This window comes from Leucoraja erinacea, chromosome 29, assembly GCF_028641065.1.
Source record: "Leucoraja erinacea ecotype New England chromosome 29, Leri_hhj_1, whole genome shotgun sequence".
Taxonomy (NCBI): Eukaryota; Metazoa; Chordata; class Chondrichthyes; order Rajiformes; family Rajidae; genus Leucoraja; species Leucoraja erinaceus.
In genome coordinates, this window is record NC_073405.1 from 4,275,182 (window position 1) to 4,300,952 (window position 25,771).

The following is a 25,771-nucleotide window of genomic DNA, read 5'->3' on the forward strand; positions in this document are numbered from 1 at the left end:
GCGTGGTGACGTAGGCAGTGACGCGCGGCGCCCCAGGATTTTGGGATTCACAAAATCTTCGCTCGCCACCTACGTGACGTGCAAATGACACCCAGGTGGGACAGGCCGTTACTATTCCTTTCATTTATTATGGATGTTCTCTTTCTTCTTTTTCTCGTGGTTTACTGTGGTTTAAAAAAAAAATCTATCACAACAACATGACAATACAATCAGATAAATGTGCACCAATGCCTTTCTTTCAAAAGACGTCAGATAATGATCAGAGGTTGGTTTCCAAACACGGGACAATACAAATCATGCGCAGGACATTCAGTTAAGGCATGACTGAAGATTTAGTAAATGTAGCCGAGCATTTGGTCAATAATTAGAATATGGTCAAGGTACATTAAAAAAATCTGTCATGGAATGTTTGAATGTTGGATGAAAAGTTGTTCATGTTCATAAGGTCATAAGTGATAGGAGTAGAATTAGGCCATTTGGCCCATCAAGTCTACTGCGCCATTCAATCATGGCTGATCTATCTCTCCCTCCTAACCCCATTCTCCTGCCTTCTCCCCATAACCTTTGACACCCGTACGAATTAAGAATTCATCTATCTCTGCCTTAAAAATATCCACTGACAATAGACAATCGACAATAGGTGCAGGAGTAGGCCATTCGACCCTCCGAGCCAGCACTGCCATTTAGTGTGATCATGGCTGATCATCCACAATCAGTACCCCATTCCTGCCTTCTCCCCATATCCCTTGACTCCGCTATCTTATAAGAGCTCTATCTAACTCTCTCTTGAAAGCATCCAGAGAACCGGCCTCCACCGTCCTCTGAGGCAGAGAATTAACCTGACTTGGCCTCCACAACCTTCTGAGGCAATTAATTCCACAGATTTACCACTGAAATGTTTTCAGTTAAGTACAAAATATTCAATTAAAGATTGTCTGCTTTTACGGCCACCAAGTGGCCAAGTATTCGGTGAAGGCGTGCTTGTTATTCATTTAAAATGGGTCTGACTTTCAATTACTATGCACAGTAACTTCAGTGCTGGTGAAGCCTGATTCCTGGAAATCATTTTACTGTCTTGTCACAGGCAGCTGGGGATGCTCCCGAGTCAACTGTCTTAAAGTAATAAATATCAGCAGCCAAGTGACAGAAATAATTTAACAGCCATCATACATAAATTGTGCCCCAATCCTTGTATGCTATTTGTGTTTAGATGACAATGACAAATGACCTCAATTGCCAAATCTCAAGGACATAAACGGGGTTTTCAGAATAGATCTTAAAAACGGTGGCAGTTGATATTAATTCAGTGATGGTCTATAGATTGACCAAGAGAGGTGCATTGAGAGATTTAGTTGGATGCATCCCTTCACTGACTTGTAACTCAGGTCCCATGCAATAAGCCACTATAATTTTATTTTAGGAGCTAAATCATCTGTTGTGTATTTCCTAAATTGTCCCCCTATGTTATAATAAAATTATAACTGGGAGAAATTATAGTTTGGTCATAGAGTCTTACAGCGTGGAAACAGGTCCTTCGGCCCAACTTGTCCAACATGTCCCATCTACACTAGTCCCACCTGCTTGCATTTGGTTCATATCCCTCCAAAGCAGTCCTATCCATGTACCTGTCTAATTGTTTCTTAAACGCTGCCATAGTACCTGCCTCAACTGCCCCCTCTGGTAGCTCATCCCATACACCTACCAGTCCTTGCGTGAAAAAGTTACCCCTCAGGTTCCTATTAAATCTCCCCCCCCCTCACCTTAAACCCACGCCCTCTGGTTCCCGATTCCTCTACTCTGGGCAAGAGTACGTCTACCCGATCTATCCCTCTCATGATTTTGTACAGCAAAATTAAGTACTTTTTATTCCAGACATCCAATAACCAGATCACTAGCAGCAAGCTAGACAATACTCAATGGATCTACTGCTGCACAGTGTGCTGGTAGAGATTGCTAATGAAGGCAGGAACTTACATCAATATTGTCAATGTCAAGTATTTTGGATCGGAACTGAAGGTTCATGCCCTTGGCTTGTTGAATAGGTTGTGCAAGCTGGCTGTAAGTCTGTATGGGAGAAAAATAAATAGCAACAGTTATTGTTACATATCAATCCATTTAACTCTCTCTCTATACACACGCACGCACACGCGCACACACACACACGCGCACACACACACACACGCACGCTTGCACACGCGCACACGCATGCTCGCACACGCGCACACACACACGCGCACAAATATACAGATATATTTGTAAATGTATCATTCAAGTAACAAGTACTCAGTGTCAGCATTAAATATTCCCAGATCTGCTAACAACCTGAATTAAATGAAGGCTAAGGCTTCCAACAGTTTTCGCATTATCAAGCATTCACACTTTAGGCATAAAGTTTAATTCATGTGTCAACTAAAATATCTCTTCCCTCATCACCAACAATTCCTCGTGTCTATCAGCATGATAGCAAAACTGGAACCATTCTGTCCCTGCTTTAACTCAGACCATTGTCTACACCACTCACCCTCAATGTCATTCACTGCTTGCAGTACGTAACGCAATTTGTCTGTTTATTCCCTATTCAGTCATGGGAAAAACAAAACCCATAAATGTCAGAGAGAATGGATTCAGTCACGCCCCAAGTGTTATCAGTAGTTAGTTGTGCTGTTGACATGGTTTTAGATTTATTGTTTCTGTTGAATAAAATTAAATTCTTCCACACCCCATTAGGTAGGGAAAAGTGATAAAAGACATGCAGATGGATAACATGCGATTCAATTGATGCAGCAGCAATGTGTGATACAACAGTAATGTTTCAATGTCTACCACTTCTTTGCTTCCCATTATGTTTGGCAAGCTTCAACTGGTACATTCGCTCTGAATCCAGTTCATCTCATGCTCTCCCTCGACCAGGTGCTAAACAAGAGGTCAGTTTGCATTAGGTTTGTTATGGAATAAGATTGGCCATGAAGGATTGCCACTGCAGTGTGGCCAGACAGAGCAGGACAACAGAGCACAAATAACAGATTAGTTGATAATTGTTGGTTGACTGAAGGCCAGCATCTTATCAGTTGGAGGGTGTGGAGTTAAAATATGTAAGGAATTGGTGATGTTTGTGGAAGAGGTAGAGTCAATGATTTAAGAGATTCAAGATTCAAGAGAGTTGATTGTCATGTGTCCCAGACAGGACAATGAAATTCTTGCTTTGCTTCAGCACAACAGGATATCGTAGGCATGAATACCCACCAGACCTAAATTTTAAATGGTCACAAATCCAGGAAACCTAACAACTGATTGGATTTCTGGAGGAAAAAAAAAATCAAAGTGGTTAGGAGGGATCTATGAATACAGTGAAGAGAGACACAAAATGCTGGAGTAACTCAGTATCTGTTACTCCAAAATGCTGGAGTAACAGGCAGCATCTCTGGAGAGAAGGAATGGGTGACGTTTCGGGTCGACACCCTTCTTCAGACTACACAGTGAGAAGGCAGCTTTGTCGATGTGAAGGGATGTACCTAGTTAGATGCCATTGTGAGATTGGGTGAAATGCTAAGATGACAAGTAGGTCTACCATACGGACATTCTAGTTGGTAGAGTTGGTCGATGTAGCCTTCTCAAGCAATACCTCATCAGATCAAATCTTTACCCATAGACAGATTGGTCAATTTATTTACCCATTTCTTTTTTGTGAGGCTTTATTGTAACTAATTGGCTGTTCATATCTTCAAATATAATCCCCCCTCAGTGTCTCAGAAGAAAGGACGTTGAAATTTGCCAAGAAAATATGAAAGGCATGATATGAACGCAGCTTTTTGCTTTTCTTGCATTTTCACTGCTCACATTAAAGAAAAAGTTTAGTTTAGTTTCAAATTTAAAAATAATCTGATTTTTAAAACCCTTAATATTTTTTTTTGAAAAATCCATTTGCTCAGCTTCCTTAAATAATCCCCAACAGCAGACCAGAGACAACTGCACAGCTCAAGCCAATTAATTATGGGGATATAAATGCATATTCCAGAGTTTCAGTGTTGAGTAACAATAAATGAGCTGTAAAAAGTAAATTACTTTTAAGCATTTCCCCTCATTATCAAATCCCATCGCACAGTCCCAGCCAACAGTGATGCGTGATCTTAACTGTCAACATTCCCTGGAGACCAACTTGCTATCAAGAAGTAATCACAAACTCTCTTACATCAGGCTCACTCTCGAAAACACAGAACAGTTCCTCTCTCCGCAGGGACCAGAAACATGCATCTTGTTAGCAAAAATGATTCACAATTGACAAGCTCATTGTGCAAACTGTATTTCAGTTTTTACGTTCACACAAACTGCATTCAATTGATGATATGCATCAGCTAACAACTCAAGTGCCAATGCACTAAAAATAAATCTTCATAAACATTCCAAATATGGGATAAATAACTAAAGGCTTACATGCTTTAAAAAAAAAAAATCCTCTCCCCTCTTCACCCCTTCTGAAGGTGACTCCCGTGAGCATTTTGTCTCGACTGGCATTTTGACCAAGTACATCGAACCAGCTCATTGACAAAGAGGAGCATCCCCCCCGAGTCTAATCCCTTTCTCACACAACACCCACAAAAGATGACATAGAAACATAGACAATAGGTGCAGGAGTAGGCCATTCGGCCCTTCAAACCTGCACCGCCATTCAATATGATCATGGCAGATCATCCAACTCAGTATCCCGTACCTGCCTTCTCTCCATACCCTCTGATCCCTTTAGCCACAAGGGCCACATCTAACTCCCTCTTAAATATAACCAATGAACTGGCCTCGACTACCCTCTGTGGCAGAGTTCCAGAGATTCACCACTCTCTGTGTGAAAAAAGTTCTTCTCATCTCAGTTTTAAAGGATTTCCCCCTTATCCTTAAGCTGTGACCCCTTGTCCTGGACTTCCCCAACATCGGGAGCAATCTTCCTGCATCTAGCCTGTCCAACCCCTTAAGAATTTTGTAAGTTTCTATAAGATCCCCTCTCAATCGCCTAAATTCTAGAGAGTATAAACCAAGTCTATCCAGTCTTTCTTCATAAGACAGTCCTGACATCCCAGGAATCAGTCTGGTGAACCTTCTCTGTACTCCCTCTATGGCAATAATGTCCTTCCTCAGATTTGGAGACCAAAACTGTACGCAGTACTCCAGGTGTGGTCTCACCAAGACCCTGTACAACTGCAGTAGAACCTCCCTGCTCCTATACTCAAATCCTTTTGCTATGAAAGCTAACATACCATTCCCTTTCTTCACTGCCTGCTGCACCTGCATGCCTACCTTCAATGACTGGTGTACCATGACACCCAGGTCTTGCTGCATCTCCCCTTTTCCTAGTCGGCCACCATTTAGATAATAGTCTGCTTTCCTGTTTTTGCCTTTACATTACAGGGAGTCACCGTTTGTGATCCTGGGATGGAAGGGTGTTTGTCTGATTTTTTAACTTCCACTGGAGTCAATTGGGGAACCCTTTGTGTTGTCCAAGTTGTGATCAGTTGAATCATTTTAGTCATTTCTACATCATTTTTAAAGCTGGTCGGAAATAACACACACATAAAGTGGCACAGCAGGGACATGTCTTTTAAAAGGTCACAAGCAGGAATGGAGAAATAAATTCTCAGAAAGCACAAAATAATGTAAGTAAATCAAAATGTGGCCTGCTACCTCTTTGCGGAGATAATGCAAAGCCAAGGGTTCAGCTGTGAAGTTAAATTACTTTTTAACTGTTTGAGGACTGGTTTAACTATTCATAGGTTGTAGGAGCAGAATTAGGCCGTTCGGCCCATCAAGTTTACTCCCCCACTCAATCGTGGTTCATTGTACCTTTCGCTTTCAACCCTATTCTCCTGCCTTCTCCCCACAACCCTGGTAGACTCGATGGGCCGAATGGTCTAATTCGGCTCCTATGACTTATGAACTCTCTTAAGTAACACTGGGGCAGTTTCACATAACAGTCCACCTAAGCAGTCATTCCTCATGAATACAACTAGCTTGTGTTTTCCAGTCACTTGTTACTGGAGGGTAGCTCAATTGTGTATAATTATGTTTTCCCCGGACTTTCACGAGAGTGAAAACGTACGTCACAGTGTTAATCTCTAACTCCAGGATGCTCATGTCAACTTAAAATTGTGAATTTCAAGGTGTTATTTAGTTTTAACTTCCTCTGGAGTCAATTGGGGAACCCTTTGTGTTGTCCTAGTTGTGATCAGTTGAACCATTTTAGTCCAAGGATTAAATCATAAACCTCTTCTGTTGAATGTGTGTGTGTGTGTGTGTGTGTGTGTGTGTGTGTGTGTGTGTGTGTGTGAGTGTGTGTGTGTGTGTGTGTGTGTGTGTGCCCGTGTGTGTGTGTGTGTGTGTGTGTGTGTGTGTGTGTGTGTGTGTGTGTGTGTGTGTGTGTGTGTGTACATAGAAAATAGGTGCAGGAGTAGGCCATTCGGCCCTTCGAGCCTGCACCGCCATTCAATATGATCATGGCTGATCATCCAACTCGGTATCCTGCCTTCTCTCCATACCCCCTGATCCCTTTAGCCTCAAGGGCCACATCTAACTCCCTCTTAAATGTAGCCAATGAACTGTGGCCTCAACTACCTTCTGTGGCAGAGAATTCCAGAGATTCACCACTCTCTGTGTGAAAAATGTTTTCCTCATTTCCTCATTCCTGTAGGTGAGAGTGTGTGTGTGTATGCGCGTATGTGTGAGTGAGTGTGTGCGCATGCGTGAGTGTGAGTGAGTGTCAGTATGAGTGTGAGTGTGTGTGCGTGTGTTCACCACATTATATAACAAAAGGGATAGACACAAATTGCTGGAGTAACTGTAGATGCTGGTTTATACCAAATAAAGTGGTGGAGTTACTCAGGGGGATCAGGCAGCATCTTTGGAAAAAATGGATATGGAACCCAACCCAAAATGTCACCTCGTCTGAAAAAAGGGTCCCGACCCAAAACGTCACCTGTCCATTGTCTCCAAAGGTGCTGCCTGACCCCCCTGAATAACTCCACCACTTTCTTTGGTATAAACCAGCATCTGGAGCTCCTTCTTATTATGTAGAACAAAAGGGGTTTGGTTGACTAAAATACGTACCGCTTCGTAACACCAATCCTTCAGAACATCGAGTTCACCTCTCATCATAGCCTGCAAGACAAAGGAGATTTCCGGTTACATTCTCTTTGCATCAATATTAAGAGTTTCTCAATTAGTAAAATCAATGCAATCAGACCTGGAACATGCTCCTCGTAAATCTGCTCCAATAAATGATTTCAAATTTATGACCTGTACTTGAAGATTATGTCTATACCGTGCTGTACTGTTCTGTGTTCTAATATTATGTTGTCATCCATAGAAAATGCTCACTGATCTCATGAATGTAAAGGAAAATAATATGAAATGCAGATAGAAACATAGAAAATAGGTGCAGGAGTAGGCCATTCGGCCCTTCGAGCCTGCACCGCCATTCGATATGACCATGGCTGATCATCCAACACAGTATCCCATCCCTGCCTTCTCTCCATACCTCCTGATCCCTTTAGCCACAAGGGCCACATCTAACTCCCTCTTAAATATACCCAATGAACTGGCCTCAACTACCTTCTGTGGTAGAGAATTCCACAGATTCACCATTCTCTGTGTAATAAATGATTTTCTCATCTTGGTCCTAAAAGACTTCCCTCTTATCCTTAAACTGTGACCCCTAGTTCTGGACTTCCCCAACATCGGGAATAATATTCCTGCATCTAGCCCGTCCAACCCCTTAAGATTTTTTTAAGTTTATAATTATGTAAATTTTGTAAGATGATGGGATTTTTTAAATAGAGTATAAAATATTGGTATCAGTGCATATCTGTGGAAAGGGAAGTGGAATTTGACCTGAAATGTTAACCGTTTCTCTTTTGACAGGTGTGTAGGAAGGAATTGCAGATGCTGGTTTAAACCACAGACACAAAATGCTGGAGTAACTCAGCGGGACAGATAGCATCTCTGGATAGAAGAAATGGGTGACTTCTCTAACTTCAAGAAACCCTTGTTCTCCATCCTCTCTCCACTTCCCTGTTCTCCGGCCAGTCTGACTGTCCTCGATTACATTTTATCGCTGTTTGCTTTGTTGTCAGCTTCTCCGAGCTAACAATGATCTATTCTACATTTTTACTTCAGATTCAGATTCAATTTTAATTGTCATTGTCAGTGTACAGAGACAACGAAATGCATTTAGCATCTCCCTGGAAGAGCGACATAGCACATGATTTGAATAAATAATAATAAGTGTCCGGGGGGGGGGGGGGGGGGGTGGGAGTGGTGATTGGCAGTCACCGAGGTACGTTGTACTTGGATCTCCGCCCCCTTTGTCTCGTCTTCACACCTTCCACTTCCTTATCTCTGTATTGCTCTCTCTCCCCTGACTCGTCTCCCCACCCCACTTCTCGACCCGAAAAGTGGGGTGGGAGATTGCAACCTTCACGTGGTCCGCCCTGTTTCATCCAATGCAATCAACCTGGCGTGCTCAATCAAATAAGATCAAATAGAACAAGTTGTCCTACAACTTTAGGCTGTGCACGCTATACGCAAGAAGAAGAAGACCCGAAAAGTCACGCATTCCTTCTTTCAAGCGAATCTGCCTGTCCCGCTGAGCTACTCCAGTATTTTGTGTCTCTCTTTGACAGGAGTTGCCTGACCTGCTAAATGTCTCCAGCATTTCTGTTTTTAATCCAGAACTGTGAAGCATCAGGAAGGGCAGTGGTGTACAATCACAGCCCCAGCAGCCTGACTAAAGCACACAGAGACAACTGTTCCCAAATAACTTCACAGTGCAAACATTTTTATTTATATCAAAATAGAAATGGCAAACTTGAGAATAATTTTCAGGCAGCAGTTAAAATAATGATGACGGTGCCCCTGGGGTTAACAAAGGGCACCACTTGTTATCCCCAATCTGCTGGTCATTCCAAAATGCTACACTGCAACATAAATCACCCAATGATTCAAAGAAAACGAGGGTGCCCAAATTACTGCTTATTTTAAGGTCAATAGACAATAGGTGCAGGAGTAGGCCATTCGGCCCTTCGAGCCAGCACCGCCATTCAATGTGATCATGGCTGATCATCCCCAATCAGTACCCCGTTCCTGCCTTCTCCTCCATATCCTCTCACTGCTATTTTTAAGAGCGTCATAAGTGGTAGGAGCAGAGTTAGGCCATTTGGCTCATCAACTCTACTCTGTCATTCAATCATGGCTGATCTATCTCTCCCTCCTAACCCCATCTCCTGCCTTCTCCCCTTAACCCCTGACATCCGACTAATCAAGAATCTATCTCTGCCACAAAAATATCCATTGACTTAGCCTCCACAGCCTTCTGTGGCAAAGAATGTGTCATATTTTTATATATGATTCTGCCAACTTCTGCCTTGAACTGAACTATCCTACCACAACTAGAACGCAGTCTTGAACTACTATCCACCTCATTTGGAGACCCTCGGAATATCTTTGATCGGACTTTACTGGCTTTATCTTGCACTGAACGTTATTCCCTTATCATGTATCTGTACACTTGTGAATGGCTCGATTGTAACCATTGTATTATCTTTCTGCAGACTGGGTGGCACGCAACAAAAGCTTTTCGCTGTACCTCGGTACACGTGACAGTAAACTAAACTTTATGTTCCCATGTTTGTTTACTCTCCTTCGGTTGAAAAATCACACATAATTCTGCACAAATTTCAAGAAAGCAAGGTGCAAACTGGCAAATAAATATGAACGTAGACAAAAATGCTGGAGAAACTCAGCGGGTGGAGCAGCATCTATGGAGCGAAAGAAATAGGCAAAGTTTCGGCATTTAGTTCAAGAGGGCTAGATTACAAAAACAGGGATGCAATGCTGGGGCTCTATAAGGCACTGGTCAGGCTGCATTTGGAGTATTGTGAACAATTTTAGGCATCATATCTGAGGAAGGATGTGCTGGCCCTGGAGAAGGTTTACAAGAATGATCCCAGGAATGAGTGGGTTAACTTATGATGAGCGTTTGGCAGCACTGGGCCTGTACTCACCGGAGTTAAGAAGAATGAGGGGGAACCTCATTGAAATGTGTCGAATAGTGAAAGGAGTGGTTGGTGGAGAGGATGTTTCCACTAGTGGTTGAGTCTTGGACTAGAGGTTATAGCCTCAGAATTAAAGGACGATCCTTTAGGAAGGAGATGAGAAGGAATTCTGATAGTCAGAGGGTGGTGAATCTGTGGAGTTGTTTGCCACAGAATGTTGTGGAGGCCAAGTCAATGGATATTTTAGGTTTTTATGTTTGTTGTTAAATTGTTAATTAAGTTAAATTGTTGTTACGGTTTTTATATTTGTTGTTAAATTCTTTAATGTTGTCTCTTATCTTTATTCGTGGTGTCGTTCAGACTGAAGGAGGGTCTCAACCCGAAACGTCGCCTATTTCCTTCGCTCCATAGATGCTGCTGCACCCGCTGAGTTTCTCCAGCATTTTTGTCTACCTTCGATTTTCCAGCATCTGCAGTTCCTTCTTAAATACATATGAACTTTGACTAACCTGGCGTTCAACAAGAAACATGAAAACAGACACATGGCCTCAAATCCACCTCAATGTACAGAATCAATGTACATTCAGTGTGCATACACATGTACATATTGATGTCACTGCAACTCTACAACAAGAATAATTATATTGCAAATGCTACAGTTGGTGTGCTTGCTGGACAGAAATCACACCTGCCTCTATCACAAGGATTACCTTTGAGGAGCAAGCAACCAATTAATTTTATAGTTTTTAATGGATACATTTAGACCCCATAAAAGCACAGCGCAGATTTAAAAAAGTTAATTAAGCGATGATAAAAATGTAATGGTTGTATGCTTTGTATGGATTTTCAAGTATTGTTTCATAAGATACTATTTGTAAAGAAAGTGCCATGTAGGGTAAGTAGAAAATTGGCCCTTGGAAGGAAAAATGCTTTGGAAATGTAAAATGAAGGATAAAGGCATGCTCCTGGAATACATTTTCAAAGGAAATTGCAGGGTTTTTACAACAGCTTCACCTCAGAATAGATATAGATAGATATGCCATTTATTGTCACTATACATGTACAATGAGATTAAAAGCAGCTCGTACTCAGTGCAGCTCGTACTCAGAATACCACCATTTACATTTTTATGTGATAAATGTAACATTTTTGCCGTCTCATTGCCCCCTCCTTGAGACGTGCAATTTTGCACAATTTACGCAGAGTTCTTTATCATTTTCACTCAGCTGCCCTTTAGCATCCAAATAACTGTTACATCATTTAGAAAGTAGACACATTTATCTTCATCTCACACAAAATTGACTACGAAATATATCTTCTAATGTGAAATGCATGCACCCTTGAGAAGGCCATCGCTGGATTCTTCTGTCACTGCTTTTGTTTACTATGCAAATAAAACATTTACAATTAGGAATTATAGGAGAACAATTACAGTTTACTGGTAATGCCAAAGTGGCAGACCATGGTTAAATACACAAATCCTTCAACGATAGTAATGGGTGCTGGAAGATATTGACTTTCAGTGACCCCGTCTGCACGCTCTTAGTTTAGAGATACACCGCGGAAACAGGCCCTTCGACCCACCGAGTCCGTGCCCACCAGCGATCCCCCACACACTAGCACATCCTACACATGGGGACAATTTACAATTTTACCAAAGCCAATTAACCTGCAAATCTGTACGTCTCTTTGGAGCGTGGGAAGAAACCGGAGCACCTGGAGAAAACCCACGCAGGTCACGGGGAGAACGTACAAACTCCATGCAGACAGCACCCGTGGTCAGGATCGAACACGGGTCTCTGTAAGGCAGCAACTCTACCCCTGCGCCACCGTGCCGCCCCGTGGAGGACTATTTCGAGCAGTTCTGAGCTGTGAAGGAATCCGACAGATTGCAGGATCTGACATGTAATCACAATCAGTGAGGCTAGGCGACAGAACAACCTCCACAATAATTCACAACAAGGGTGCCCTGCACGGATGTGTTCTTAGCCCCCTACTGGGAGCCCTGCACGGATGTGTTGTTAGCCCCCAACTGTACTCCACAAACAATCCCGAATATGTGACCAAACTGAGCTCTACCTCCGTCTATGAGTTTGCAGATGTAGTGGGTCGGATCTCAAACTATTACGAAACGGAGAGACCGGAAGGAAATAGGGACCTTAGTAACATGGTGTCAATAACTTCCCCCTCAATGTCAACAAGACGAAGGAGTTAGTTGTCGACTTCAGAAAGCGTGGTGCAATACGTGTCCCAATCAGCATTAATGGAGCCGAAGTGGGCATGTCGAAAGCTTCAAGTACCCAGACTTAAATATCGAAGCTACAGCAAAAAGCAGAGCAACTCCTCTACTTCCTCAGCAGACTAATGAGGTTTGGTATGTCTACAACAATTCCTACCAACAGCTTCTTCCCCTCCATTATCAGACTAGTGAACAATCCTCCAATAAGCTAGGGTGCAGTCCTGATCTACCAGCCGACCTCATTCCAGACATATGAGGTGGGAATTTTTCTCCGTCACAGTAACAGGACAATACTATGAAACAATATTCTGTACTCTGGCATTTTCCTCTTTGCACTATCTGTTGGCTTGATTGTACTCTTGTGTAGTATGATGTGACATGACTGGATAGCATGCAAACAAAAGCAGTTTTCTGTATCGTGCTACACAAGACTATAAGACTATAAGAGTTCATTACCAGCCTGTGAACTGTAGAGTTCTAGGCTAGGTGGGCGACAGACAAAAAGACACCTGCAAAGATTGGAAATAAATGCTGTAATCCTAGGGTGGGTCAGCAAATTGTCACCATGAAGCTACAGCCACTCTCTCCCATCTGAGAATGAGTGACCGCTGCAATGCATTGACTTGGAAAATATATTAGATTCTTGACATCATATGATTTACATTGCATTAGTTTACATTTGAGATACAGTGTGGAAACAGACCCTTCGGCCCATCTGAGTCTATGCCTGCCAACCATCACCTGTGCACTAGTTCTATCTTACACACTAGGGACGATTTACAGAGGCCAATTAACCGACAACCTGCTTTGGAGTGTGGAAGTTAAATCAGAGCACCTGGAGAAAATCCACGCAGTCACATGGAGAACGTGCAAACGCTGTACAAAGATTCACCGCTGCGGAGAATCTGCTCAGGGCCATTATTGAACGGGCACTAAACGTTGACCTTTCCTGCATTGGTCCACATCCAATGAGAACATTTTGAAATAACATTAACTGCCCTTTATTCTGTGTGTACTGGGTCACTGTAACTGAGAATGAGAGACCTCTGCAATGCATTGACTTGGAAAATATATTATATTCTTGACATCGTATGATCCCAAATGGAATTTTTTAAATAAACAGCCGTAAACAAAAGTAAAAACTGATGGTGCTGGAAGTCTGAAATAAAGGTGGATGATGCAGCACTCAGCAGGTCAGGCAGCTCATGTGCAAAGAGAAAGAGAATTAATGTTTCAGGTCAAAGATGCTTGTCAGAAACATTAACTCTGTTTTGCTTTACACCGATGCTGCCTGACCGGTTAAGTGTTTTCAGCACTTGCCCTTTGTATTAGATTTTATGATTGGAACCTCAGAACGTTGCTTGCAAAAGTTTGCATCGAGTTATTTTCTAGAATTATTTCTTTTCACTTACTGTTTTTAGCTGTGGTTTTTTAGTTTAGCTAGCCGAGTAAGCTTGGAAGGTGGCCCCATCGTAATTAGGAATTCCACTGTTATCGTTAGGGACCAGTTAATTGACAATTTCAGCTTCGGCGATTAAAAACGGAGGCCCCTAAAGCACAGCATAGTTTCAACAAAGCAGCTTTGTGGGAGGTTGTGGATAGCGATATGGAGCAGGGACAGTAACAATGGCTCAATGCAGGCATCAGCTGGAAAGTCGGAGTAATCGCAGAGGAGCTGAAGAGGTTCTTGTCTTGTTGATAAATCCTTGCTTACAAGCTCTCAGTACAGGAGTTAGTGAAATATTTGTTGGTGTTTGTCTGGTAAGAGGGTCTCTTCACTCTCAAATGTTTAGGTGGCAAGGTAACGAAATACATAAAACAGGAAATAACTGATCATTTGAAATAATTTAGTTATTAATACTTGAAGCATGTTTTGTTTAGTTTAGTGGGTGGCCCAGTGGCACAGCAGTAAAGTTGCTGCCTCACAGCGACAGAGACCTGGGTTTAATCCTGACTGGCCATGGGTGCTGTTTGGACGGAGTTTGTACATTCTCCCTGTGATCGTGTGTTTTTCTCCGGGCGCTCCGGCTTCCTCCTGCATTCCAAAGACGTGCATGTTTGTTAGGTTAATTGGCTTCTGTAAATCGTCCCTGGTGTATAGGATGGATCTAATGTATGGGTGATTGCTGGTCGGCGCAGACTTGGTGGGCCAAAGTGTCTGTTTCCATGCTGTATCTCTACAATAATAACCTCTGGATATTTACCTGAACAATGCACACAGGAGAAATAAAAACATGTGTCTCAAAGACTGAAGGTAGAAGTGGGTTTCAATTAAAGGGGCACTGGGAGTGGGAATTTTACCTTTAGGAATGTCTAGACATGAACCAGGACAAGGGGTCCCAGCTTAAGGATAAGGGGGAAATCCTTTAAAACCGAGATGAGAAGAACTTTTTTCACAGAGAGAGTGGTGAATCTCTGGAACTCTCTGCCACAGAGGGTAGTTGAGGCCAGTTCATTGGCTATATTTAAGAGGGAGTTAGATGTGGCCCTTGTGGCTAAGGGGATCAGGCGGTATGGAGAGAAGGCAGGTACGGGATACTGAGTTGGATGATCAGCCATGATCATATTGAATGGCGGTGCAGGCTCGAAGGGCCGAATGGCCTACTCCTGCACCTAATTTCTATGTTTCTATGAACCATGCTGGGACCAGAGTCCAAATAAACCACATAGCTAGGGAAATAAAGATTTTAAATTAACTAGTAGAGACAAATGAAGATGTTATAAATCAAAGACCAGAGACGAGGCTAAAGAGAAACATATTAAAAGGGGAAGTGATTAACAGGCTATGACAGGAAGTGATGGAGAGCATGAATCTATATCAGTTGATGAGGCTAAATGCTATAAAAATAAAATAACAAAATTGAAAGGCTCTTTATCAACAAGCATGTAGCATTTATATACCAGCACATGAAAGAACACAATTATAAATAAATATGATCTGATAGTCACTGTAAAGATATGGGTGCAAGGTGACAAAGATTTGTATCTGAACTATGAAAAGTATCTTTAGACATACAGCGCAGAAACAGGCCCTTCAGCCCACCGAGCCCGTGCCGACCGGCGATCATCCTGTACACCAGCGCTATCTTATACACTAGGGACTTTTTACAATTTTGTTTACTGAAGCCAATTAACCTTCAAACCCGTATGTCTTTGCAATCTGGTCACAGGGAGAATGTACAAATTCCGTGCAGACAACACCCCTTTAGTCGGGATTGAACCCGGATCTCTTCCGCTGTAAGACAGCAACTCTACCACGGCACCATTGCGCCACGCAAAGTATATTAAGACAGGACCGAATGCTGGCAAAAGGTAGAGGAGTAGCTGTTAATTAATTATTGTCGTAGTACCATGAAGATGGATAATCCTGGTTCAGGGATCCAGATTGCAGAGGCTATACGGGTGGAGCCGAGAAATAGTAACGGCAAGAATTTGTGTCTGTGAGGAGTGATGTACAAGCAATAACCACACAACGTATAATAGAAGAATCGATGGGAGCTTGTCGGAAAAGTACAGCATTAATCACAGGGGATTTTATTCTACTTGTCGACTGTAAAAATAGGAATAAATCAAAGTGTGTTCAGGATACGTTTTAAGAACAGCAGGACATGACTGACTTTTTTTTAAAACAACAGGTACTGAAAGAAGCATCAGGCACTGGTTGGGTATTTTTTACATCCAGGATGGAAGAACTTCTCTTGCTACAATTAGCCACTTCACTACATACCAGGGATCAAGTGTGTCCATTTGGCTCAGGACCATGCTGGATGCTGCTCTATACGCCAGAGGACATGGCTCTATTGCGGGCAAATGAGACTAGCCCAGAATGCCGATTTGCTCAGCATGGACAAATTGGGCCGAAGGGCCTATTTCAATGTTGTGTGACATGACTGCCAAGGAGCAATATAGTCATAACCATCAGTGCAATATGAAATAAAATGAATTACATGAAAATGAAACATATTTGGTATTAAAAAAAAACCCCCAAAGACAGTAAGTAAGTGCCTGAGTGATATTCAGTGTCATAACATTTCTACATTTTAATTTACTGATCTTTTATAATTCTTATTACATTTTCTGCAGAGTCACCCCCCCCCCCCCCCCCCCTCTAGTTATAAACAATAAATGAAAGGTCTTCAGGTACCTCCAGAACATTGGGAATAATGTCCCTCTCACACTGCTTTAGAAACGTGTCTTTATCAAAGCTGGGGTCCACTTTCAGAATCTCTGTCAGCACCTCTGACATTTCAGTCTTAGAAAACAGCCCCCCTGGGAAAAGAACAAACTCAAAATCAGCAAAGATTTACTTGATCAAAACAAGATTATTTCTAAATCGAGCAAATGAGCACAGATGTCTAGACTGCAACCTTTCACGAACTAAACGCCAAAAACAAGGTGTCTCACAGCTTCATCTACAGATATCGCTGCAATTTTTATTTAGCTTAGAGATGCAGAATGGAACCGGCCCTTCGGCCAACCGAGTCCATGCTGACTAACTATTACTCCCGTACACTAGTTCTATCCAACACAGTATGGACTAATTCAAAATGAATTGATAAATAATCCCATTGGTATCCTCGTTATACAGTGCCCTCCATAATGTTTGGGACAAAGACCCGTCATTCATTTATTTGTCTCAGTACTCCACAATTTGAGAATTTTTATTAGAAATAAATCACATGTGGTTAAAGTGCACATTGTCAGATTTTAATAAAGGCCATTTTTATACATTTTGGTTTCACCATGTAGAAATTTCAGCAGTTTATACATAGCCCCCCCCCATTTCAGGGCACCATAATGTTTGGGACACAGCAGTGTCATGCGAAGGATATGCAACAAAATACTAAACATGACTACTTTCATTCACATGACATTGCTGTGTCCCAAACATTATGGTGCCCTGAAATGGAGGAGCTATGTATAAACACTGCTGTAATTTCTACATGGTGAAACCAAAATGTATAAAAATGGCCTTTAATAAAATCTGACTTTGTGGACTTTAACCACGTGTGATATTTTCTATTACAAATCTCAAATTGTGGAGTACAGAGGCAAATAATTACATAAAACATCTTTTGTCAGGCTGCATCACAAGCTTGACCACACTCCCTCCATCATATCTGAGGAAGGATGTGCTGGTGTTGGAGAGGGTCCGGAGGAGGTTTACGGGAATGGTCCCAGGAATGATTGGGGTAACAAATGATGAGCGTTTGATGGCACTGGGCTTGTACTCGCTGGAGTTCAGAAGGATGAGGGGGAGCTCATTGAAAGTTACCAAACAGTGAAATGGCTGGATAGAGTGGATATGAAAAGTGGGGGCGTCTAGGACCAGAGGCAATCATCTCAGAATAAAAGGACATACTTTTAGAAAGGAGATGAGGAGGAAATTCTTTAATCAGAGGATGGCGAATCTGTGGAATTCATTGCCACAGACAGCTGTGGAGGAATCAATGGGTGTTTTAAGGCAGAAATTGGCAGATTCTTCATTAGTAAGGGTGTCAGTGGTTAGTGGGGAGAGGGCAGGTGCATGGGGTTGAGTGGAAAGGATAGATCAGCCATGATTGAATGACAAAGTAGACTTGATGGGCCAAAAGGCCAAATCCTGCTCCTATAACTTATGATCTTGTGATCATGTCCTTCCACTCATCAGTAGTAACAACCACTACCCTACAGAATTAAAACAGATTATTTTGTTGGTTTGTTTTTTACTTAGCTTAGTCTTCTCCAGAGGTTAATATACTGTAAGCATTTTTAAACATATAAACATTCAATCATTCCGAGATTAAATGAAGCAGCGCTCGATTCAGACAGCAGTACTTGTCTGCTGATTAATCACACAAAACACCGGGAGCTATCAAAGGGAAGGGCTGGGTTGAGACTACATCATTTTTAAAGCTGGTCGGAAATAACACACAAATAAAGTGGCACAGCAGGGACATGTCTTTTAAAAGGTCACAAGCAGGAATGGAGAAATAAATTCTCAGAAAGCACAAAATAATGTAAGTAAATCAAAATGTGGTCTGCTACCTCTTTGCGGAGATAATGCAAAGCCAAGGGTTCAGCTGTGAAGTTAAATTACTTTTTAACTGTTTGAGGACTGGTTTAACTATTCATAGGTTGTAGGAGCAGAATTAGGCCGTTCGGCCCATCAAGTTTACTCCCCCACTCAATCGTGGTTCATGTACCTTTCGCTCTCAACCCTATTCTCCTGCCTTCTCCCCACAACCCTAGTAGACTCGATGGGCCGAATGGTCTAATTCGGCTCCTATGACTTACGAACTCTCCTCCTGTTGTGTGAAACTGGGACAGTTTCACATAACAGTCTACCTAAGCAGTCATTCCTCATGAATACAACTAGCTTGTGTTTTCCAGTCACTTGCTACTGGAGGGTAGCTCAATTGTGTATAATTATGTTTTCCCCGGACTTTCACGAGAGTGAAAATGTACGTCACAGTGTTAATCTCTAACTCCAGGATGCTCATGTCAACTTAAAATTGTGAATTTCAAGGTGTTATTTAGTTTAGTATTGTTTAGAGATACAGCACGGAAATAGGCCCTTCAGCCCTTTGAGTCTGCGCCGACCAGCGATCCCTATTTGCTAGCACTTTACACTTGTACCGAAGCCAATTAACCTACAAACCTGTACGTCCTTGGAGTGTAGGAGGAAACCAGAGCACCCAGGGAAAACCCACAAGATCACGGGGAGAACGTATAAACTCCATATAGACAGCACCCATAGTCCGGGTCACTGGCACTACAAGGCATCAACTCTACTGCTGAGCCACGGTGCCAACCACATCACACCATCTTATCACATCTTGTATCACACCATCCATAAACAAAAGAATCCTTACCCCTTCTGAATGACAAAATGAATATAGACATTGCATTTTTGAGTCCCATTAATTTGAAGTGACTCGCGTATTGTAATGCTGACTCAGAATTCCTCGGAGACTCATTTCTCAAGCCCTTATTTTCATTCTTTATTAACTACAATAAAACTCCATTTGCTGATTATACAGAATTATGAAGCTTAGTTTATAGTAATAGGGAAGTGGAGATCATCCAAAAGGATTACAAAAGATTTATTTCACCAGCAAGAGGAATCCAACTCGCACAGTGCTAAAACATTGAATCAAAAATATCCTGCGGATTTAAAGGTGAGGGGAAAGTAAATGAGAGAACAACCTGCCAGTGAAAGATAATTACTTTAGAAACTTTTCACATGGTGTGAGAATTAAAAACGAAATTGTAGGCTCAATGGTAATTTCCTGGAGTTCATTCAGTGACTGAATCATAGACGTGGATGGACAAAACGTGCAAGAGCAGCTTCCCGATGTAAGCAGTGTTTACATGAAATTAAGACAAAGCAAAAGTTGTTTGGCACAGGGGAAGAGGCAAAGCTTCTTGGAAGCATTCTGAAGAAGTGGGAGGCGCGGTGGCGCAGCGGTCGAGCTACCACCTGACAGCGCCAGAGACCCAGATTCGATCCTGACTATGGGTGCTGCCTGTATGGAATTCCTCCCCGTGACCTGCGTGGATTTTCTCCGGAAGCAACGGTTTCCTCCCACACTGCAAAGATGTACGGGTTTGTAGATTAATTGGCTTGTTAAAAATTGTAAATTGTGTGTATAGGATAGTGTTCGTGTGCGGGGATCGCAGGTCGGAGTGGAGTCGGTGGGCCGAAGCGCCTGTTTCCACACTGTATCTCTAAACTAAACAGGGAAGTGAGAACTTTAATAGATATAAGGGAAACAATAATATCATGAATATTAATTAATGAACCACTAAAGGTAAATTAATCGAAGGGAAGAGGTTGTAAATGATGATGGAAAACTGCCATCATCTGAGCCGCTGTCTGAAAAAAGCTCTTGAGAATAGCTAAGGACAAACTGCACCCCCTCCACACACACCTGGATCTCCTACCATCAGGCAAGAGATACCGTAGCATCAAAGCCCGGGCGGGCTACGTGCTAAACAGCTTCCTGCCACAGGCTGAGAGGCTGCTAAACAGTCACTCTGTACTCAGTCACCTGATTCTGCGGCTTTGCACTGACATTTTAATAACTCTGGCACTGGCCACTCAAATCAGCTGCCCTGGGCATTTTAATGATTGGTTTTACTGTATTTTAATGTTGCTGTTTTACCTGCTTTTAACTATTTATACTTTCATCAGGGACTGGATTGTTTTTAGTGTTATTATGTGTGAAATGTTTTAACTTTCATGTGCGATGCTCCGGTATTCCCTGGGAAACGTCTTCTCATTTTACACTGTACAACTGTTGCTTTGCAAGATGACAATAAACATAGAAACATAGAAATTAGGTGCAGGAGTAGGCCATTCGGCCCTTCGAGCCTGCACCGCCATTCAATATGATCATGGCTGATCATCCAACTCAGTACCCAGTACCTGCCTTCTCTCCATACCCCCTGATCCCCTTCGCAACAAGGGCCACATCTAACTCCCTCTTAAATATAGCCAATGAACTGGCCTCAACTACCCTCTGTGGCAGAGAGTTCCAGAGATTCACCACTCTCTGTGTGAAAAAAGTTCTTCTCATCTCGGTTTTAAAGGGTTTCCCCCTTATCCTTAAGCTGTGACCCCTTGTCCTGGACTTCCCTAACATCGGGAACAATCTTCCTGCATCTAGCCTGTCCAACCCCTTAAGAATTTTGTACGTTTCTATAAGATTGGATTTGATTTGATTTGATCAATCTACAGAGGAAATCAGGACATAGTGATGTAGGCACAGAGCTGCACGCTGGCTGAAGTTCTGTCAACACTAAGAGCAAGTAATGTGCAGTAGGGTGAAATAATCAGTAGAATAGCAGAACACCGAGTGGATGAGGTCAGTTTACAGATGGAACAGAGGGGAGAGAGAGAGAACATTTGAGAAACAAAAGCAAACAGCATCAAGTGGCAACCAGTGGACTATAAAAAAAGATGATTGAGAGGAGCAACAGACAGTGAAATACAAGTCACTTCAACAAAAAAATCCTTTCTTTATCCAATGTTGTTGATAAACGTCTCGCTGGGACACGGGAGACAACCAGTAACATACACCATGCCAGCAGATGAAGAAAACGACTACTGTATGACAAAGTGGTGGGAAATGTCAAGGGAAAGGCCTACTAGAGTTAAGAGAGTTTATTGTCATGTGTCCCTGGCAGGACAATGAAATTCTTGCTTTGCTTGCTGAGGGATGAGTTCCATGTTAGGACTCCAGTCATAGTGTGAACTGCATCAGGACTTCCTTCCTTCCTTCCTTTCTGGTTAAGGCATCTCAGTCTTCAGAACTGCTTCAGCTCAATCAATGTGTCGATTAAAAACTGTACAACCAGTATTCCACCAAGAAAATCAATGGGCTCTTTGATCAATTATTCATAGATCGCACGTCACAAAGTTAAGTGTGGCATCATCTCAAACCTTTCATCTCTGGCGTAATATTATTTAAGGACTCGTGACGTGGCCTTGGCCACGATACCGATCACAATAAAAAGATGTATACAGTACTTTGTAAAGGCTGACATATCTTCCACTTCAGCCTATTAAATTGCATCCGACAACACCCTATCAAAAGATATATTAACTGCAACATACCTTCACAACTTTGTCATTAATTTTCTCAAAAATCACCAACTCCTGATCCAAAAAAACATCAACTTCAGGATCACTTATCCAAGTTCAAGTTCAAATTTATTTGTCACTTTCATCATAAGGTGCAGTGAAATGTAATTTACCATGCTGCATTACAATTAAAAAAAGGACATAATACACAACATAATTCAACACAGACATCCACCACAGCATTCTCCACTGTAGTGGCAGGCAATACAGTTCAGACAGTCCTCCTCCTCCGCTTCCCTTGTTCAACCATGGTCATAATCAAAAGTCCCCCTACAACTCTCCCAGCACCCAAAACACTTTCTGTCAACGTCCCCTGCTATATCTACAACATAGATCCCAATTGAAGCAATGACCATGAAAGCACACCAGCGTCTCTACTTCCTTAGAAGGCTTAGGAAGTTTGGCATGTCCCCTGCAACTCTCACCAACTTCTACAGATGCACCACACAAAGCATTTTATCAGGATCCATCACAGCTTGGTTTGCGAACAGCTCCACCCAAGACAGCAATAAATTGCAGTGGGCTGTGGACGCAGCAGCCCAGACCACCACACAAGCCAACCTCCCTTCTATTGACTCCATTCGTACTGCACGCTGCCTCGACAAGGCCAGCAGCGTAATCAAGGACGAGTCGCACCCCGTCCATTCCCTCTTCTCCCCTCTCCCATCGGGCAAAAGGTATAGAAGTGTAAATACGCACATTACCAGTTTCGGGGACAGTTTCTTTCCAGCTGTTATCAAGAAACGGAATCATCCTACCACAACCAGAGAGCAGTGCTGAACGACTATCTACCTCTTTGATGACCCTCGGACAATCCTTGATCGGACTTTGCTGGCTTTACCTTGCACTAAACGTTATTCCCTCATCGGGTATCTAAACACTGCAAATCAATGGATTGCAATCATGTATTGTCTTTTTGCTGACTGGTTAGCACGCAACAAAACACTTTTCACTGTGACCTTGGTCACGTGACAATAAACTGAACTGAAACTAAAATAGTTCGCAGATGCATTTTCTAATTTCTAACTTCAAAATCCTGCCTGAAATCTAGCAACAACACCATTTCTTCAGTCACATCTCCAGTCTGTTTTTATCCATTTCCCAGAACAAATGGTATCTTAATATACAACGGCAAACTATTTAAATATCTATTACTAGGAAATGATGTAATGGAGCGGAATGAAGGTTGCAAATTCCAAGATAAATGTTATTACATTCTGGTGTTTTGAGAAGAATTGCTACACATTTAGTTTAGTTTAGAGATAAAACATGCCTTCATCCCTTTCGAGTCCATGCCAACAATTGTTCACCCGTTCACACTAGTTCTATGTTATCCCACTTTTACATTTATACCCTACACTAGGGGCATTTTGTGTAGGAAAGAATTGCAGATGCTGGCTTGAATCGAAGGTAGACACACAATGCTGCAGTAACACAGCGGGACAGGCAGCATCTCTGGAGAGAAGGAATTGGTGACGTTTCGGGTCGAGACTGATCAGTCTGAAGAAGGATCTCGACCCGAAAGGTCACCCATCCCTTCTCTCCAGAGATGCTGCCTGACCCGCTGAGTTACTCCAGCATTTTGTGTCTACTAGGGGCATTTTTATTTACAGTGGCCAATTAATATACACCCCAACACATATTTGGGAAGTGGGACGAAACTGGAGTATCTGGACACAACCAAAGGGAGAACGTGGAAAATCTACACAGACGGCACCCAAGGTCAGGGTTGAACCCTGGATTTCTAGAGCAGCAGCTCTACCTCTGTGCGCCCTATAGTCTGGTACGGTCTTCCTTGTTGATCTTAGACAGGGACCTTTATTTTTGAAATCTCTAGGTCTGATATATTTCTTTCAGCTCCCACCTCCACACCAGAGTTAGCTCCCACATCATCCCACTTACCAATCAAATCAGACACTTTGTCAGTTAAGGCTCGCGATGCTCGAATAAAAGTGTTATCACTTTCATCGTATTTCATTTTCATTTCAAAGAACCCTATAAGGGAAGAGAGAACATTACATTTATATCGCTGTAAGTAACTGATAGCTTGATAAATCCAAATAGTGTCAGGAGAAAATAAGTGAACACAAAGAAATTGGTCTTAACTGTTAAAGACAACGTTATTATCCTTGAATTCCATCCATTGCTGGTACCATTTTGAGTCTTTGTGCAGCACCATTCCCATCGCTTCTCTGTAAAACAATCATTAACATTTAACATTTTTGCTTGGAGTGTGGTTAATGATGACAAATAACTATTTAACTCTATAAATTCAATTCAACATCTGAATAGCAAATTCTTCACAATTGGGATGGATTGGTCTATAAAAGTCTCTGTGTAGATTGAAAGGATTAGGGTTAGGTTTTTACACGGTTGCAATGTGTAGGTGCCCGCCTGTGCTGAACTAGCTGATGTCAGCTAGACGCTAGTCGGTGCAACCAGTTAGCCACAGCATTAAGGATGGTGCCCTTTGATACTGAGCAATGGTTTGCTGAACATAGACACAAAATGCTGGTGTAACTCAGCAGGACAAGCAGCATCTCTGGAGAGAAGGAATGGGTGACTGTATGAAGAAGGGTCTAGACCCGAAACATCACCCATTCATTCTCTCCAGCGATGCTGATTGTCCTGCTGAGTTACTCCAGCATTTTGTGTCTCTCTTTGGTTTAAATCAGCATCTGCAGTTACTTCCTACGCATTGGTTTGCTGAAAGTCAGTTCAGTTAAACAAAATAATATTTTGAATTAATAATCCATTGACCGTACTTTCTGCAATAGAGGCGGTTCGCTTCCTTCAGGAGTTCCGAAACAAATTGTTGACCCAGCCTTCCTTGCCATTTTTCCTAATGAGTCCTTGGCATCTAATGATCACAAATGTTTGGGTCTGCTGTGTTCAAGATTACAAATAAAATCCACAATGGCTGTATTTGTTTTTCTTTTCATCATTATCACCTCCACTTTGAGATATGGTCATTGATTTCCTCCTACGATACCATCTTCTAAGATTGCTGTGTATAAACACCCATTTTCTGCACTTACCACATTCAATCCATGTTACTGAGATTATATTGCAACTCTCATTACTTCTTCCAAAATGAATCGCATCATAAGCTTTGTTCAACTTCATTTGCCACATCTTTCCCCACTTCACCGAGTCAATTTCCTTGTGAAGTCAGTTGTTAAGATCTTTATCAGTCGCGACGTTTCCGAGTTTCAGGTTATCTGAAAACTTTGACCCACTATTCGCAACTATTCTTTTCATCGCAGCGCTTTTGTTGGGAATGATAATGAAACCTACCTGCTCTTCCCTATTTATAACCCATTAAAAAAATCCTCTGAAATCATTTGTTCAGTCTTACCCACGGATCTCCCAATTCACCCTCATCCCTACTCCCAATCCTTTTGCTAAAGGGCCTGTCCCACTTTCCCGAGTTATTCAATCAATCAATCAATCAGTTTTATTCGTCACATTGCACATAAAGTGCAAGTGAAATGAATTTGTATGATGAATTGAATGAAAATGAAAATGAAATGTATTCACAAATTCTCCTGTTATTCACGAATTCTCCCGAGTTTTCAAATTCGCAGAATGTTCGTAACGAGTCCGTAGGAGTCCGTGGATATATCGTAGCGGCTCGTTATGCCAGCCTTAGGTACTCAGGGCATCAGGTAAGTCGGGACGATTTTTCAGCATGATGAAAAAGGTCCACGAGTAAAAAAATAGCCCCGATTACTCTTAAGATGCAGGGCTGATATGGCAACTGAATCATCCTACCATAACCAGAGAGTAGTGCTGAACTACTACCTACCTCTTTGATGACCCTTAGACTATCCTTGATGGGACATTGCTGGCTTTACCTTGCACTAAACC

General features: G+C 42.2%; 1 protein-coding gene across 1 annotated transcript in view; it reads right to left on the reverse strand.

Moving 5' to 3' along the window:
- Positions 1-25,771, reverse strand: part of timm44 (translocase of inner mitochondrial membrane 44 homolog (yeast)) — a 68,267-nt gene that overhangs the window by 15,970 nt on the left and 26,526 nt on the right. The window contains exons 7-11 of the mRNA XM_055658367.1: positions 24,008-24,093; positions 23,804-23,896; positions 16,418-16,542; positions 7,090-7,140; positions 1,975-2,064 (exon numbers count right to left, since the gene is read on the reverse strand). Coding sequence (XP_055514342.1) covers positions 1,975-2,064; positions 7,090-7,140; positions 16,418-16,542; positions 23,804-23,896; positions 24,008-24,093 — 445 coding nt within the window. The remainder of the gene's footprint in view (positions 1-1,974; positions 2,065-7,089; positions 7,141-16,417; positions 16,543-23,803; positions 23,897-24,007; positions 24,094-25,771) is intronic.